This window comes from Aethalodelphis obliquidens, unplaced genomic scaffold, assembly GCF_003676395.1.
Source record: "Aethalodelphis obliquidens isolate GAN/ISIS:26980383/991018 unplaced genomic scaffold, ASM367639v1 scaffold70, whole genome shotgun sequence".
NCBI lineage: Eukaryota > Metazoa > Chordata > Mammalia > Artiodactyla > Delphinidae > Aethalodelphis > Aethalodelphis obliquidens.
The window spans coordinates 2,782,232-2,799,707 of NW_020838014.1; the positions used below are offsets into that span (position 1 = coordinate 2,782,232).

Here is a 17,476-nt window from a genome sequence, read left to right on the forward strand (position 1 = left end):
GAACAGACAAATCTGAAAGTTCAGGAGACAGTACTAAGCCAGAAATAGGAATTTGAACATCACCAGCATATGGATGGTATTTAAAGCCATAAGACTGTAGTTGTATATCATGGAGTAAGGCCTGGCACATTCAAAATTAGGAATCCAGAAAAATGAGCAAATGAGACTGAGAAGAAGTAATCAGCGTGGTAAAAGGAAAACTGAAAGAATGTGGTCTCCTGGTAGCGAAGTAAATGAAACGTATTAAGGGAATGATCAGCCATGTCAAATGTTGCTAATATATAAGATGATGACAGAAATGACCTCTAGGTTTAGTAATGCAATGGTTATTTGTGACCTTGAAAAGAAGAACACTGCTGGGAGAATGATGATAGTCAAATATGTATATTTAAGAGAATGGGACAGGAGAAAATGGAGACCATGATTACAAGCAATACTTTCAAAAAGTTTTGCTGCAAGGAGCAACAGGGGCCGTTGTTAGCAGGGAAAGTAGGTTAAAGAGAAAGTCTTGTGTTTTCCTTCATTTTAAAGATGGAAGAAAAAATAGCAGAATATTGAAATACTGATGGGAGTGACTGCTAGAGACTGAAAAAACTGAAACCGACAGAGAAAAGGCCAAACTGCTGAAGCAATGTCCCCAGCTACATAAAATGAGATGGAATCTAAGTGTGTATTAATTGGAGCAAATGGCTTTATAGAGGAAGAGAGTTTAATTAAGATAAGACAGAAATGTAGAAATGTGGGTACAAGTGTTTGCAGAAAAGTAAATGTGGTAGAGGGAGTCTGCACAAGTACTCTTTTGATTGTTTCATTTTTCTCAATAAAGTAGGAAGCAATACGAATATTTGGGAGTGAGAATAGAGGGTGAAAGTTGGACATTTAAGACAGAAAAGGTGTGAATGCACAGCACGATTGCCAGGCAACATTAGCGTCTATCTGAGGTTAAGTGGTCATGAACTGAGAGTGAGACCAGCTGGTGTCATTATGTGTTTTTTCTCCTGTGATATTCCACTGCATAAGCGAAGCATGATGGAAGTTGAGTTTAGTCAGGATGGTGGTTTTGCCAAGGGAGTTCAACCAAGTGGGATATGGGAGTCAAGGCTAAAAGCAAGGGAGTGAAAATGATTAGTCATTAAATTAAACTGAAAATGGGTTAAGTGAGAACATAAAGAAATGAGGTAAAGTGAAAGGGTAGTACAATCAATGGATTAAAATAAGTCACTGTATGGTGAATAACTGAAGTCTGGTACTGAGCAGAATGAGCTAGAATGATGGGATATGTGTTTACAAAGAGGAATGCTTAAAACTGAACATAACTATTGGAAATGCCAAGGTCTAGTATATGGTCTCAGGTGTGAGTGGCAATGTAGAGGGCATAAACCTTAGGAAGGAGTTCAAAAAGCAAAGACCAGAGTGTCAGAAGGATCAAATCTAAGTATATTAAAATTGCCAGGAATTAAGACAATAATAGAATACCACAGATTGCCACTGAGTTAGGAACTAAAATCTGTAAGAGATAAAGTGGAATGACCCAAGGGTTTTATGTGACAGTATCAATGAGGGACAAGAATGATAGCACTACATTTAGAGATTTTTCAGGGAGGAAGGAGGAAGAATGGTCTAAAAAATAGCAAAGAGAAGACCTACCTCACATCTCCAGGCCTAGTAATACATGGGATGTCAAAGAAAAAACAGCCATGGGGCTTCCCTGGTGGCGCAGTGGTTGAGAGTCCGCCCGCCGATTCAGGAGACACGGGTTCGTGCCCCGGTCCGGGAAGATCCCACATGCCGCAGAGCAGCTGGGCCCGTGAGCCATGGCCGCTTAGCCTGCGCGTCCGGAGCCTGTGCTCCGCAACGGGAGAGGCCACAACAGTGAGAGGCCCGCGTACCGCAAAAAAAAAAAACAGCCACCAGTTAAAAAGACTGCAGAGGGAGCAATGTCCTAGAGCCCTGTTTCCATTATAGCAAAGGAGGTACAGAAAGGGATCAAAAAAGAGGTTGAGGATATAGAAATCCTGATGACAAACCATGAATCACAGAGAACAAAGTAGCAGAAACTGCCACGTGGGAGCCTTATGGGAATTAAAGCATGGCAGATGAGGGGAGACCTGGGAGTGTGGGGCTTTTCTTGGATGACAAACAGGGATAAAGAACATAATAATATTAGTCCTAGCAGATTTAAAGCAGATAATAATGGAGAAATTGCAAATATTGGTGGTAAACAGGGGTGGGGCCTAGGGCTTTCTCTTTTAATCTGTTAATGGAGAAGAAATTCTAGTTCTAGCAAGTCAACCACATCTTCACTCCAGATGAGGATAGAAGAGTCAGAATTGTGTGGTCTTAAGAATGCGAAGGTTTAGTCATGACCCTCATTTCGGGAGACGCAAACTCACTCCAAATGTATATGTTACATCTTGCCTCATGATGACAGAGTGAAGGGAACAGAGAAGTTCTGAGAAGGTACGGTACACTGAGTGTGAGGACCTTCTCCAATCTGTGATGATGGGGGCAGAAGGTCTATGGGATGCCTTCCAAAATGATAGGCCTTTATTATATAGCTTTATCAATTAAACACAGTTAAGAATTCAACACATACCACCATCCTCCCTACTTCTATCAAGCCCAATCTGATTTTATCATAAAATAGTCAGTGTTTATATTACTACAAGATCTCAAATTTAATATGGCCAAAACTTAACTATCAACTCCCTAAATACACCTAACAAACAATGTCTTCCCACAGTCTTCCATACCTCAGTAAATTCAATCCTAATCTTCCATTATTCTTGGTAAACTGAAAGCCAAAACTCTTGGTGTTATTGGTATCTCATACAACCCATATATCAGCAAATCCACATTATCTTTTTCAGGCATCAAGTTCAAAATATATTTAGAACTGGATTATATCTTTATATCTCTAGTGTTAGTCTAAACCACCATTATTTCTTGCCAAAATTATTAAGAACAACCTCCTAACTTAATCTTGTGATTCTGTCCTTGCTCTTTCTTTATCTCTCACTAGAGCTAGTGCGATCCTTTTTAAAACAATCAGTCAAATTATTCCACCGCTCAAAAGCTTGAGCATCTGACTCAGAGTAAAAAGCAACATTCTTACCATAACCTACAAATCACTAAATAATTTGGCCCTTCCTGCCCCTGAACTCATCTGATAGCAATCTTCCCCTTGTTAACTGCACTCAGACCATACAGTTACTCAAAGATGTCAAATATGCTACTATCTCTGGCCCTTTGCACTTGCTTTCTCTCTACCTGAAGCATGCTCCTCACTGCCAAATTTAAGCAAGGCGTGCTCCCATTCTTCCTTCAGTCTCTACTCAAATCCCACTTCATCTCTGAAGCTTTTTGAAACCACCCTAATTTAAAATAAAAACCTACAAACCTGCATGCTCACATGCTCTGTTCCAAATTCCCAGCTTTATTTTTCTCTATGACAATTACCACCTGATATATTCACTATTTGTTTGACTCTACCATGAAAAATTAAGTCTTTGGGGACAGTGACTTTACTTTGTTCACAGAAATATACCATGCCTGGCACTCAATAAGCATGCAACTATTTGTTGAATTAATAAATGATTGTAAACACTGTCCAACGATGAGCCAAGGAGTATAATAAGAGTAATTTCTTTTCTTGAACTTTTTTTCTTTTGGAATATTGACTTAATTCTCAATGTATTGATTCCTAATGTTTCTCATGTTCCATCAGGTATGTCAAAAACTTGTCAATATTATTTTTCAAATGACCTAATATAACAAATTTAATAGAAGTGGTTCCATTTTTTCCTGGAGACATCCTTAATGGGGTCCTTAGTCCTCATGCTTCAGTCTAAACTAGCTCCTGCACAGCTGTCATCTGGGCATTCCCATTCACTTTCTTGGCTTATTAACATTTCTGTGGATCACATTCTCTAATAGCTCTCCAGAAAGAGGTGTATGGGAGGCAGTTTCTGAATCTTTGCATGCTGAAAAATGTTTACATCTTACTCTCACACTGATTAAGTTTAGATATAGAATTCTAGGTTGAAAATCTTTCCCTCTCACCCCACAACTTTTTATTTTAATTTTTTTTATCACCCCCCTCAACTTTTGAAGTTACAGTTCCACCATCTTCTACCTCCTAGTATTGCTATTTTTAAAGATCATATTTAGATTTCCATTTCATTGCAGGTTACCTACTTCGATTCTTTGGAAACTCTGTTGATCTTCATTTTAACCCATAGCATATCGTCATCTTATGATGATGATACACAGCTTTGATAGAAGCCTTTTACTATCAGCATACTGGGCATTAAATGGGTCATTTCAGATTGGCAATTCTAGGTTCGTAGGAGAATTTCTTGTATTATTTATTTGATAATTTCTTTCATTTCTTTTTCTATAATTTGTACTAGCTGGCAGTTGATCTCTTGTAGTTTTTAAATCTTTTTAAAATCTTCTTTTTGTTTTATTTTCTAGGAGACTAAATAGAATTTATCTACCAAACCTATTGATTTTTTTCACCTATCATACTTCCAAGAGCTCCTTCTTATTTTAATTTTTTTTTGGGGGGGGGTGCCACATTGCTCGGCATGTGGGATCTTAGCTCCCTGAACAGGTATCAAACCCGACCAGGGATCAGACCTGCACCCCCTGAAGTAGAAGCAGAAGCATGGAGTCTTAACCACCTGACCTCTGGGGAAGTCCCTTTAATTACTTCTTTTGTGGAGATTCTATCCTTAATTTGTGACCAATAGCTTGCCATTTTTCAGAACATCATAATTTTTATTTCGCACTTCCTTTTGCCCTTGTATTATGTTATGTCCTTTCATGAGGGCAGCTGTGTCAATCAGAAACATGTACAGCTGTAGGGACTAATAGTGGCTCACATAACAAGACCAATGTAGGCAGTTGATGGTGTTAGTTTAACAACATCAAAGTTAGAATCACTGAGATGATCTTGGCTTTATCCTCATGAGTATATAATGGTGTCAGAATTCCAGGCATCACATCCAAATTCAAGGAAGGAAAAAGGAGGAAGATGGATGACACCAGCAACATCTGTCCCTTTCGTCAGGAAGGTAAAAACTTTCTGAAAATCAACCTCTAAACAGAATTCTGTTTCTATTTTGGGGGCATAAACTGTGGATCAGAGGTACCCTAATGCCAGGAATGCTGAGAAAGGAAATACTTAGATTTTACAGTCTCTATATTTGAAGCCAGACAAGAGAGAGAAGTTGAGAATTCTCAACTATCCCACAATGGATGGCATATGACAGTGGCTCTCATCAAATGTCAGATGATCCTTCCATCCATTCATATCCTTTTATATTTAAATATACTTTAATATGTCAGTATTTACTTATTTATTTGGCTGCAATGGGTCTTAGTTGCGGCACACGGATCTTCGTTTCGACATGCAAACTCTTAGTTGAGGCATGTGGGATCTAGTTTCCTGAACAGGGATCAAACCCAGGCCCGCTGCACTGGGAATGGGGAGTCTTAGCCACTGGATGACCAAGGAAGTCCCTAAATATACTCTAAAACTGCTCAGAATCATGTGTGAGAGAGAGAACAGAACTTATGAACTGATGGGGTTCACTGTAAGGCCATCTTTTTCATCAGAAATGAACCCCAAATGGCAACATTAGGAGGCCTCTTCTAATTATTCACTTTCTCCAGAGTGACAAAGCCTCTAATTCCAGACAGCAGAGTAGGGAAGAATAGTGAAATGGAAAAGTTCACTACTGGCAATCTGGAAGCAAGTCGAGGTAAGTGAATGTCTCACAGTTTAGTGTGCAGATTGATCCTTTAATCTCCCCAATTTCAGCCAAGTATCTCATCCCCACCCTCAATCTAGACCTAATATCCCCAAGTCCAGGGCCTCTGATTCTACTTATCCAGAGAATAAGCCCAACTTTTGTGATACCTATCACCTCTAGATCCCGAGCCACCATAGGTTTCTAGGAAATAAATCAAGTAGCTTCCTTTATATCTCATTTGCATGCCCTTGGGTTGTAGTTGGCTCAGCTCTACTACGTAAATCATCAGATCCAACAAATATTCAATCCATTTCCCTGGTTTTGAAAAATTAACTGAAACCTCTATTGGTATCTCTTCTCTCATTCTTGTCCTTTATAAGTCTATACATTTTTTATTCATGTACTGTGAAGAGAATTACTAGAAGGAGGAGGGATAATGCCTTGGTTTAGCTAGAAATCATGAAGTGCTTTGAGGTACAAAATTTCATAAAGTTCTACAGATGTTTTCCTTTTTGAAAACAATTTATGAGGCCATAAAGAAAACCAAAGATCTCAATAAAGTGTTTTTTTAAAAACAAAAAAAAATAGGGAATTCCCTGGTGGTCCAGTAGTTAGGACTCAGGGCTTTCACTGCTGAGGGTCCAGGTTCAACCCCTGGTCAGGGAATTCCCACAAGCCCCCCAGCATGGCCATAAATAAATGAAATGTAACAGACTATTATTGAGCCCTTACTGTCTTAAGCACTTTACAGGTACAATTCTCAACTCAATCCTCACAGCCATCTTATAAGGAAGGTACTACATATTATTCATTTGAAGATACACACTCGCACACACACACACCAAAGTTCATTATCTGTATCACTATACTATGCAACAATCACCTTTAAAAGGGTGGGTGGGTGGCAGGGGACCCAAAATTCTTATATAGAGGAGGTAAGTCAATAATGATTCTGGAATGAGGCTAAATTTTAATCAAAGAAAAATTCACAGGCTTCCCTGGTGGCTCAGTGGTTAAGAATCCTCCTGCCAATGCAGCGGACATAGGTTTGAGCCCTGGTCCGGGAAGATCCCACATGCTGCGGAGCAACTAAGCCTGTGCGCCACAACTACTGAGCCTGTGCTCTAAAGCCTGTGAGCCACAACTACTGAGCCCACGTGCCACAACTACTGAAGCCTGTGCGCCTAGAGCCTGCGCTCTGCAACAAGAGAAGCCACTGCAATAAGAAGCCCACACACCGCAACGAAGAGTAGCCCCCACTCGCCGCAACTAGAGAAAGCCCGCGCGCAGCAATGAGACCCGATGCAGCCATAGATAGATAGATAGATAAATAAATAAATAAATGAAAAATTCACATCTTTTTGATAAAGTCAAGATTCAGCATAAGAACCTAAAAGAAGTACAATGAAATTAAGCTAAGCAAAGAATAAAAATAAAAGAGAGGGCTTCCCTGGTGGCACAGTGGTTGAGAGTCCGCCTGCTGATGCAGGGGACACGGGTTCGTGCCCCGGTCCAGGAGGATCCCACATGCCGTGGAGCCTGTGAGCCATGGCCACTGAGCCTGCGCGTCTGGAGCCTGTGCTCTGCAGTGGGAGAGGCCACAGCAGTGAGAGGCCCACGTACAGCAAAAAATAAATAAATAAAATAAAATAAAAAATAAAAGAGAACTGTGAGAGTTAGAATACTTAAAAAAAGAATAAACAATTTCAAAAACTGGATCACTGAAATGACCAATAGGGACTTCCCTAGGTCCAGTGGTTAAGAATTCACCTTTCAATGTAGGGGGTGCAGGTTTGATCCCTGGTCAGGGAGCTAAGATCCCACATGCCTCGCAGCCAAAAAACCAAAATATAAAACAGAGCAATATTGTAACAAATTCAGTAATGACTTTAAAAATGGTCCACAACAAAAAAATCTTTAAAAAATAAAATAAAATGACCAACAAGAGACTCAAATCTATGGCTAGGCTAATAAAGAATAAGGAAATAGGGCTTCCTTGGTGGCGCAGTGGTTGAGAGTCCACCTGCCGATGCAGGGGACACGGGTTCGTGCCCCGGTCCGGGAAGATCCCACATGCCATGGAGCAGCTAAGCCTGTGAGCCATGGCCGCTGAGCCTGTGCCTCCGGAGCCTGTGCTCCGCAACGGGAGAGGTCACAACAGTGAGAGGCCAGTGAGAGGCCCGTGTACTGCAAAAAAAAAAAAAATAAGGAAATAAACTCAGCTATTCAACATTATAAACAAGAAAGAGATAGAAACACAGATTTTTGTAAAATCTTTATGGTCTATTTCTAAGCAAGTATGTTTTTCTTTTTTTATTTATTTTTAAACTTTTCTTAATGGCTTTTTAAAAAAATTATTTATTTTATTTATTTATTTTTGGCTGCGTTGGGTCTTCGTTGCTGTGCGTGGGCTTTCTCTAATTGCAGCGAGCAGGGGCTACTCTTTGTTGTGGTGCGTGGGCTTCTCATTGTGGTGGCTTCTCTTGTTGTGGAGCACAGGCTCTAGGTGCATGGGCTTCAGTAGTTGCGGCACGCGGGCTCAGTGGTTATGGCTCGTGGGCCCTAGAGCGCAGGCTCAGTAGTTGTGGCGCGCGGGCTTAGCTGCTCCGCAGCATGTGGGATCTTCCCAGACCAGGGTTTGAACCCGTGTCCCCTGCAATAGCAGGTGGATTCTTAACCACTGCACCATCAGGGAAGCCCACAAGTATGTTTTTAAAACCTCTACTAACTGGTGGGATTTTCTAAGAAAATACATATTATCATAATTGCATGAGTGACTCAAGAAGAGGTGGGAAACCCGACTTGATCAATAAGCATGTGAGAAGCTAAGCCCCTTAAAGAACTAGCCCTAAAAGTCCTGAAGTCCAGACAAGGGAAACGGGGTGGGTAAGATGGAACGAAAGTGTTAGGGAAGACAAGACACAGAAGTAAACTGGCTTTTAGAAATAGTTCTCCTGACAGTGTACTGTTAAGAAATAGCATTTGTAAAGGCACAGAAGTTTAAAACAGGGGGTTACCTACTGTAAGAGTGCAAATAGGAGATAACAGATTGTGTACTAAAGAATTTAACCTTGCCCAAAGAGAAGTCTGGCCTTTGCCCTCAGCAGCTGGGAGGGTGTCTCTAAGCCCTTGAAATGTACTGTCTGACAAAAGTATCTTTGTTTACTTGAGGCCTTAGGCCATATGCTAATGATATGATTTCTGGTAGAGTCTTCAGGTCACACAGTCAGCTCAACCTCAGGAGGGGCTGGAAACCAGTCAATCATGTGGCCAGTGAACTACATCTACATGACAGAGTTCCAAAAAAAATTCTGGACACCAAGGCTCATGCAAGCCTTGATGGTTGGCAATATTCTCTTCATGCTGTCACACATTATTGCTAGGAGGAGTTAACTACATTAAGAATTCCACTGAGGGGGCTTCCCTGGTGGTCCAGTGGGTGGGACTCCCTGCTCCCAGCACTGGAGTCCCGGGTTCGATCCCTGGTCAGGGAACGAGACCCTGCACGCATGCCGCAGCTAAGGGTTGGCATGCCACAACTGAAGATCCCAGGCACCACAGCTGGGACTCAGCGCAGCCAAAATAAATGGATGAATAAATAAAGATTAAACAAAAAAAAAAAAGAATTCCACTGAGAAGACACAAATGGAAGTTCCACATTTAGAACTCTCCTAGACTATTCTGCTCTGTGTCTTTCCATTGGATGATTTTAATCTGTATCCTTTCACTGTAATAAATGTTAACTGTCAGTATACATCTTTCAGTGAGTTCTAAGAAATTACTGAATCTGAGGGTAGTCTTAAGAAATCCTGAACTTGCACCTGGTGTCAGAAGTGAGAATGAATAAATTAAAAAAAAAAAAAAAGGAAGCGCAAATGGTTTTGGGGACCCCCAAATTCTGCAACTGGGTGTCAAAAGTGAGGGAGGAACTGTGAATTGTTCCCTAACTTCATAGTTGGCCTCAAAAGTGAGATTCACTAGAACCATCCTGACTCATTGAAACTTCTGGTTGGGAAGAGGAAGGAAAAGATGACAAGGGTTATGAACCTTTGATTCCTGGATGACTATCTAGTCACTCATGGTATGGAACTACAGCTGCAGTTATTAGAGGTAAAAGTTATCAACAGAAAGAAGTTAGAAACTGTAGCTCCAACTCCCTAGGAGTTGACTCCCTGGATAAACAAGGAAATGCAAACTAATAAGAAACAAGGTAATGAAACAATTCCTTGGTTATTGTTATCTGTAAAATAAAGAGTGTATTGGGACAGATCCTGACACTGGGCAAAGTTTAGATTTCAGCCAGTCTGAGCTACAGCCACTAGCCTCAGGGCCATTCCAAAGGGGAAAACTATGCTGGGAAAATAGACAGCACCTCTATGACTTCAGTCACAAAGTAGTCCGGGTTGAGGAAAGACAAAATCAAGAAACTAATGAAACGAGAGTTTACAATGCTAAGGAATTATCTCATTTTGTGGATTGATATTGTATGCTTCCTGAAAAAAACCTTTACTAAAATATTGTAAGAGTGACTGATTACTTAGAGGCAGTATTGTTGATTTTGAATGCTGCAGAATAGAACAGCAATGTTTGAGCTGATGGAGGACCCACAGCTCACTATGGAACCACAGGCTATACATAACCTAGATACACAGCAGGTGATTCCTGAGGGGACAGCTAGCTTGGTGGACTAGATAAAAGCCCCTGTGAGGTTTTTTTTACCCTCAGACAGGCGATTGTCCTTCTCCTATAAATGCCAAATAGAACTCCCCAGAAGAATTGGCTGATATGCTTCTCACACGCAAGCCACGCCAGATTAGCATTATGCAGAGCAGGATGTTCATCTACTGAGTATGCCTCCTACTAAGATCAAGGTAAATAATGTGATTAAGGGGGACCCTTGTACATGGGCACCCCCATGTAATTTTACTGCTGCAAAACCTAGCAATAATCTGAGAAGCCTTATTAGATTTGTCTCAGCTTTATGGGCCTTACTAGTTAAGAAAACTAGTGATTCATGAGAAAATAGGGAAAGACAAAGGGGAGAGTCAAGGGATTTATCCCAGCAGGATGGAAATCTTCAGGTGGCTGTTAAAAAGGGAAGGGGCGGGGGGCTTCCCTGGTGGTGCTGTGGTTGAGAGGACGCCTGCCGATGCAGGGGACACGGATTTGTGCCCCAGTCTGGGAAGATCCCACATGCCACGGAGCGGCTGGGCCCGTGAGCCATGGCCGCTGAGCCTGTGTGTCCAGAGCCTGTGCTCCGCAACGGGAGAGGCCACAACAGTGAGAGGCCCACGTACCATAAAAAACAAAAACAAAAATAACAAAAAAAAAAAAAGGAGGGGGGGAAAGTAGTGAATAAAGCAGACAATGATGGTGTTGAAACAAAGGTCTTAACGTAGCACTCTTGGGAGGTTGGGTGGACCAATGGGAGCCACTGCTGGTCCCCAACATTAAAGGGCATTAAACAACTGTTGTATTTACCCCAGTATGAAGAAATTTTAAAAGCTGGAGGGCAAAGATGACAATGAGAAACCTGACCTTGTACTGCCTGGAGCAACGATTCCATGGATCAATCAACCTGAAAACTGAAGGAGAGGCCAGGGTTTTCTGGCTCAACCCCAGCTGGAAAACACAAGGCAATATGCACTTGTGTGGGTAAAATAGCCAGGGGGTGGATAAGAGACAGTTCCGGGACTCCCTGACATGGGGGCCCAATGTGCTATGATTCTAAAACCTGCTGAAGACCTAATGGGAGCTAAGGTTAGATTGGGAGGAGAGGGATGGTTGATAGGATTAAGGTGATGAAAGTTGGAATATATGAACAGACTTTATGTGAAGTAGTTACATCTCTCCTTTATGTGACTATGTCACTGGAATGGATATTATGTCTGACTGGTACTGTAAAACAGAAGACATACAGGTTCACATTCAGGCGAGTCTTGATTAGACATGGTACATGGAAACCACTGTCCAAGTCCAGGGACTTCCCTGGTGGTCCGGTGGCTAAGACTCCACGCTCCCAATGCAGGCGGCCCGGGTTCGATCCCTGGGTAAGGAACTAGATCCCACATGCCGCAACTAAGAGTTTGCATGCCGCTACTAAAGATCCCGCATGTCGCAACTTGAAGATCCCACGTGCCACAACTAAGACCTGGCACAGCAAAATACATACATACATAAATATTTTTTTAAAAAAACAAAACTGTCCAAGTCCACAGAAGTTGTAGACCTGAGACAGTATAGGATACCTGATGGATAAAATGAGATTACAACTTTAATGACAAATTAGAAGCTGGAGTGCTAGTATCAATGAATTCTTTGTACAATAACCATGTGTAGTTTCATCAAGAAAAAAAGGAAATGTTTCATCAAGAGTAACAGCAGACTATTAAAGTTTTAATAAGGTAGTGCCACCATAGCATCAGCAGTCCTTGATACGGTTTCAACAATACAAAAAATATATACAGCAGACTAAAAAAGAGTGGCACTCAGTGACTGAATATGCAAATTTTTTTTCTAACTCTGAAAAAGAGCCAAACAGCAATTTTCCTTGATGTGGAAGGACCCTAATTTATGTTTACTATACTGCCACAGGGTTATTTCAATTCACCAGCTTACTGGTATGATTTGTTTAGAAGAGATTTAGACTTGATGCAGGTCCTGAGTGTAAAAATATACTATATTAATTTCATGATAATATCAGAAACTAAAGATGAAGGTAAGACTGACTCAGATGCAATGGCGACACACATGACCAAGAGAAGCTGTTGCTAAATATAGCAAAGGTCCAAGGACCTGTCCAAACTGGTGAAATTCTTAGGAATAACCTAGGCAGGAGCCACCCATGACATTCCAAAGGTGAAAAAAAAAAAACTGCTTCTGCCACCTACCCCTAGAACTAAACAAGAAGCCAACATTCGGTTGGTATATTTGAATTTTAAAGAACATACCCTCCATATCTGGGAATATTACCAGCACCAATCTATACAACTACCCAAAAGAAGGTCATATTTGAACGGGGGCCTGAACAAAGGCAGCCATTGTCTGAACTGCAAAAAGCAGTCTTTCTCATGATCACAGGGGCTTTTGGGCCCCTGTGATCCACACTCGGACATGATTTTGGAAGTGCCAGCAACACGTACCTACGCAGATTGAAACTTATGGCAAAAACCTCTCAGTGCCACTCAGCAGAGACCCACCAGGATTTTGGACCAGAGAAGTTCTGGATACCATGGTAAAATTTATGTCATTTAAGAGAAAATTACTAGCTTGCCATTCAGCACTGAGACTGACTCTATGACTGAAGGACACAAAATAACCATGAAACCTGAAATACTCATAATGTCTTGGGTGACAGGGGAACACTCTAATGACGAAGGCAAGGCCCAGAAGCGTTCCACATAAACAGAGATGGTCTGTGCAGGAACATGCGACCAGGAGGATGCAAGAAGTATTTATTGTATTTATGAGCAGGTAGCTGGCCTCTTTTCCTCTAAATATAACTTCTGAACCACCAGAGGAGCTGCTGAATGCTATGATCACATAGGTGGTGCTCTATAAAGTCTATTAGCTAACAAAGAGCTGCTTGGCTTATGGATGGTGGTTCCAAGGTGAACAGAAAGCATCCTGTTTACAAGGCCACCACTCTAACTGAAGAAGGTATAAGTAATAACAAATCATATTAATGAGGTGGACTGCATGCTGTTATCCCCTATGTTTGGGTTTTTACTGAACTCTGCAGCTGGTATTAGAAGAGAGGGTGGTCTTGTGGACTGTTTCCTAACTTTTGTACAGATGATAAAGAGAAAGAATCTGGTAAGACTCAATAATGAGCACTTTAAACTTTTGACTATGGGGTATCTTTGAAGAGTGTTTTTAAAGGGGGTGGGGTGGGTGGGGCTTAACTACATGTTAGCCAAATGATACTGGCAGCAATGTGGACAGAATGAATTTGACAATATAAAACTCAAAACAGGGAGACTAGTTGTAAATGTGTTGTAGTAACAGGAACCTAGGCTTTTAAGTCCAGTGCCATTGGTTCTGCCATAGTCTATCCAGGAAAATCACAGGGTGAAAAAACGAAAGAAAAGGGAAGAACATTCAAGAGATAATTAGGAGTTGGCTATGAGTAGTAAAGGAAAGTGGTGAAGGAAAGGGAAGAATGGAACATGGTTCAACTTTGAGAGGAGTGGCTGAAGCTATTTGTTCACAGGATAAAGGATGCCATGTTCCTATTCTTTCTGTTTCTCACCATCAATGTAAAAAGCCATAAGAAATCTAAATGCTCAAAGATCTGACTGCAGCTGTGAGAAAGTAATTTAATGTCTTACTGAGATTACAAGACAAGGGTAAGATTTGGACCTCAGGTGAAGGCATTCACAAGATTAGTCAAAACATTAGCCAATTCATAAGCAAGATGAGACATTTTGTAACAAAGGATACAAAAGTTTAAAGTAGCATTTCTACACAAATGTTCTGTAAAACAGTAAGAGGTGCCTTGGAAAAGAAAAAAGAGCATTACCCCTATGAGGTCAAGTTTGAAAGATTCCATACACTGTATTCTATATTCTGAATACCACATGGGAGAAAATGAGCATATGGGCTAAAATAGATCTGGAGTTCAAATCCTGGCTCTACCACTTATGGGGACACCTTGTACAGATTACTAAAGCTTTCTGTAAGAACTCTCGCTCACCTTTAAAACAGTCAGGATATCAGTACCAACACTGCATGGGTGGTTGGTGTGAATTAAACAAACATGCACCATTAGGAAAACTGCCTGGCACAAACTACAGATGCAATACTTGTTAGTGAACAGAATTAATGTATCCCCTTCTTTTAGAGGATTCCAAAAAATTCCAATGGCTCTAATGAACTAAAAGCTCTAAGACATCCTAGAGTTAAAAAACAAATATTTAAGTGTGGTTAATCAAACTTAACCCCTGACTAGAAATTTCAGTACTTTCCAGAACAGTTCAGATGTAACAGGCTGGTGGTAAGCGAATACTATTGTATCCTGAGGGTAAAAGAAGGTTGAAAGACAAAGCTATGTATTAATGAATTATTAATTATGCTACTTAGATGCTTATAAATCCCTAGTTTTTCTACAAACTGTATATCCAATATGAAAGCAGTATATTTATGCTTTGATGTTAAAATGGGTATCACTTAGCCACACTCATGGAAATATTACCTTTTAAGACAACAGCCCAGAGCCTAAATCCCATAGAACACTTGAAAAAAAGTGTATTTGAACCAGAGGCGTTGCATACAAAGAAATAATATAACTCCATTCTTGCAACCCAAATCCATGTACTGATACATTTTCAACAAATATCCATAAAACAATTAGGTATGAATATGGAAACCATTAAATAATTTATCAAAAATATATCTTGCTCTAAGACATAAAACACAAAACTGATAATTTTAAAATGCTAACAAAATTATAGAATACTTGCTTTAGGAAAAATAATTTTACAAGAACTTTTTATAATATTTCTTGATAAGCAATTATGACTTTTGTACCTATGTTCTTTGTGTTCCAATAGCTGACAGTCTCTACATGTCAGCCTATCACATGTTTCACAGAAAAGTTTCAACTGTTCTTGTTTGTGTACAGGGCAGAAAACAGGGCGCTGACCAGATGCTCCAACAGACTCTGCAGTAAAATAAAACACATATTTTTAAACTAAACAAAATTTTTGTCTAACTTTCTAAATTCTTACTGATATTGGTATCAAAAGCTTATAAAGATAAGTAGAAATGCTATAGAGGCAAAAGAGGGAGATTAATAGTAATCATTAAAACTGCTTCTATCTTACCTGAGACATCTTCTTTCTTCCTGATCAAGTGATCTTTAGTGAATTTTACTCTTTGATGTGCTTCAATACATGTCTTACATAGCCACTCTCCACATTCTACACAAAAGCCAACTGCACTTGCATTGTCTTCACAACTAGTACATACCTAAAGGAGGAAATAAATACTAAGCTACATTAAATTTACAAAATATAGATCCACAAAACAAAAAGGTGAAAACTTTCTAACTTGCTCTCAAATATACTAATTCACTGTACCTAGAATAAAATTATTTTGTTATCCATTTCTCTTCAACAAAATCCTTTCCCTTCCAGATCAAACATTCAGGTAGGTAAAAAAAAGTCTCAGAATACAAAATCTATACAAGATTTGAATCTTTAAGTAATGACTTTTAATCTCATTTAACCAGGTCTGACGGTGTAGAATAAAGATATCCTTCATTTTCAATTTGAAAGATGAAACTAAGGCATAACTACCCTAAATTATGTAACAATTCAAGCATGTTTTCTTATAATTCATATTTTCATATCAAGATAGGAATATAAAGAAAAATTGAGAAGCATACCTGTTCTGATTTCTCATCAGAACTGCTAGGAGCTTCAGATGTATCTTTCACAAAATAATTATCCACAAGGTCTATCTGTCTGCATTCTTGGCGGCATACTGGGCACCGTATTACACCAACTACAACACAAAACAACAACATTAAGAAATATTCTTCAGAAAAAATAAGGAGATTGTACACGATGCCTACATGGGAACTACTCATTCATATATCACAGACAAGAACAAAGAAATGAGCATTAAGAGCTGAGTAAAATAAGTTATTCCACTAAGTTATTACATTGGGGAAAAATGATACCTTATTTAGGAAGAGAAAATAAGCATTAATATGCAAAAAAACTTTAAGGTGCTTCGTTATTACACTATGTGGTTGTAATAACGGCCCCCAAAGATACCTAGGTCGTAATGCTTGGAAAACCTGTGTCACTTTATACAGCAAAGGAGATTCTGTGAGGGGGATTAAATTAAGGATCTTGAGATGGGTATGCTGTCCTGGATTATTTGATAGGCCATAAATGTCATCACAAGTGATCTAACAAGATGGAGGCAGAAGAAGATTAGACTACAGAAGAGGAGAAGGCAATTGACAATGAAAGCAGAGATTAGAATAATGTGCTTTGGAAACAGAGACACAGCCAAGGAATGCAGGTGGCTACTATAAGCTGGAAAAAAAGAAAAAGAAAAAGAAAATGGATTCTCTCCTCAGAGCCTCCAGAAGGAACAAGACCTGCCAACACTTTGACTCTAACACAGTAAAACTGATTTCACACTTCAGCCTTCAAGAACAATAAGAAAATAAAATGTATGTTGTTTTAAGACAGAAGTTTATGGCAATTCTGTTACAGCAGAAATAGAAATACACAATCTATCAACTTATAAATTCTGACTTTGTTCAGAACTACTTGAATTCATGCTAATGTGGGAAGAGAGATCATCTGTGACGTAACCTGCTAGTGTTCTAGCATCTATCAGAACGAATAAACCTGCTGAGGTTAACATATGGAAGTTAAACTTAACTGTAAAATAGCATCACAGTCAACACAACAAACTGACTACTATATGTCAGCCATAAAATTGAGAACACAGCATGACTCAATCCTTGCTTTTAAGAAAGGGTTCAAGACTAGGATATAATTTTTACAGTTTATACTATGCACAACTATAGGAAGCACCATACAAAGACAAGGCTATAAACAGTCCAAAGAGCTGTGCATACAGGAGGTACAGCTAAGTGGTAGTGAGACTTAGGTGGTGGGAAGAAGGAACTATATACTCTACTTACACTGTGTGTGTGTGTGTGTGTGTGTGTGTGTGTGTGTGTGTGTGTGTGT

General features: G+C 39.9%; 1 protein-coding gene across 7 annotated transcripts in view; it reads right to left on the reverse strand.

Moving 5' to 3' along the window:
• The window catches only part of TRIM33 (tripartite motif containing 33), a 144,281-nt gene that overhangs the window by 62,406 nt on the left and 64,399 nt on the right, over positions 1-17,476 (reverse strand). For all 7 annotated transcript variants that reach the window (XM_027091108.1, XM_027091104.1, XM_027091103.1 and 4 more), the window contains exons 2-4: positions 16,147-16,265; positions 15,584-15,728; positions 15,288-15,420 (exon numbers count right to left, since the gene is read on the reverse strand). In XM_027091108.1, coding sequence (XP_026946909.1) covers positions 15,288-15,420; positions 15,584-15,728; positions 16,147-16,265 — 397 coding nt within the window. The remainder of the gene's footprint in view (positions 1-15,287; positions 15,421-15,583; positions 15,729-16,146; positions 16,266-17,476) is intronic.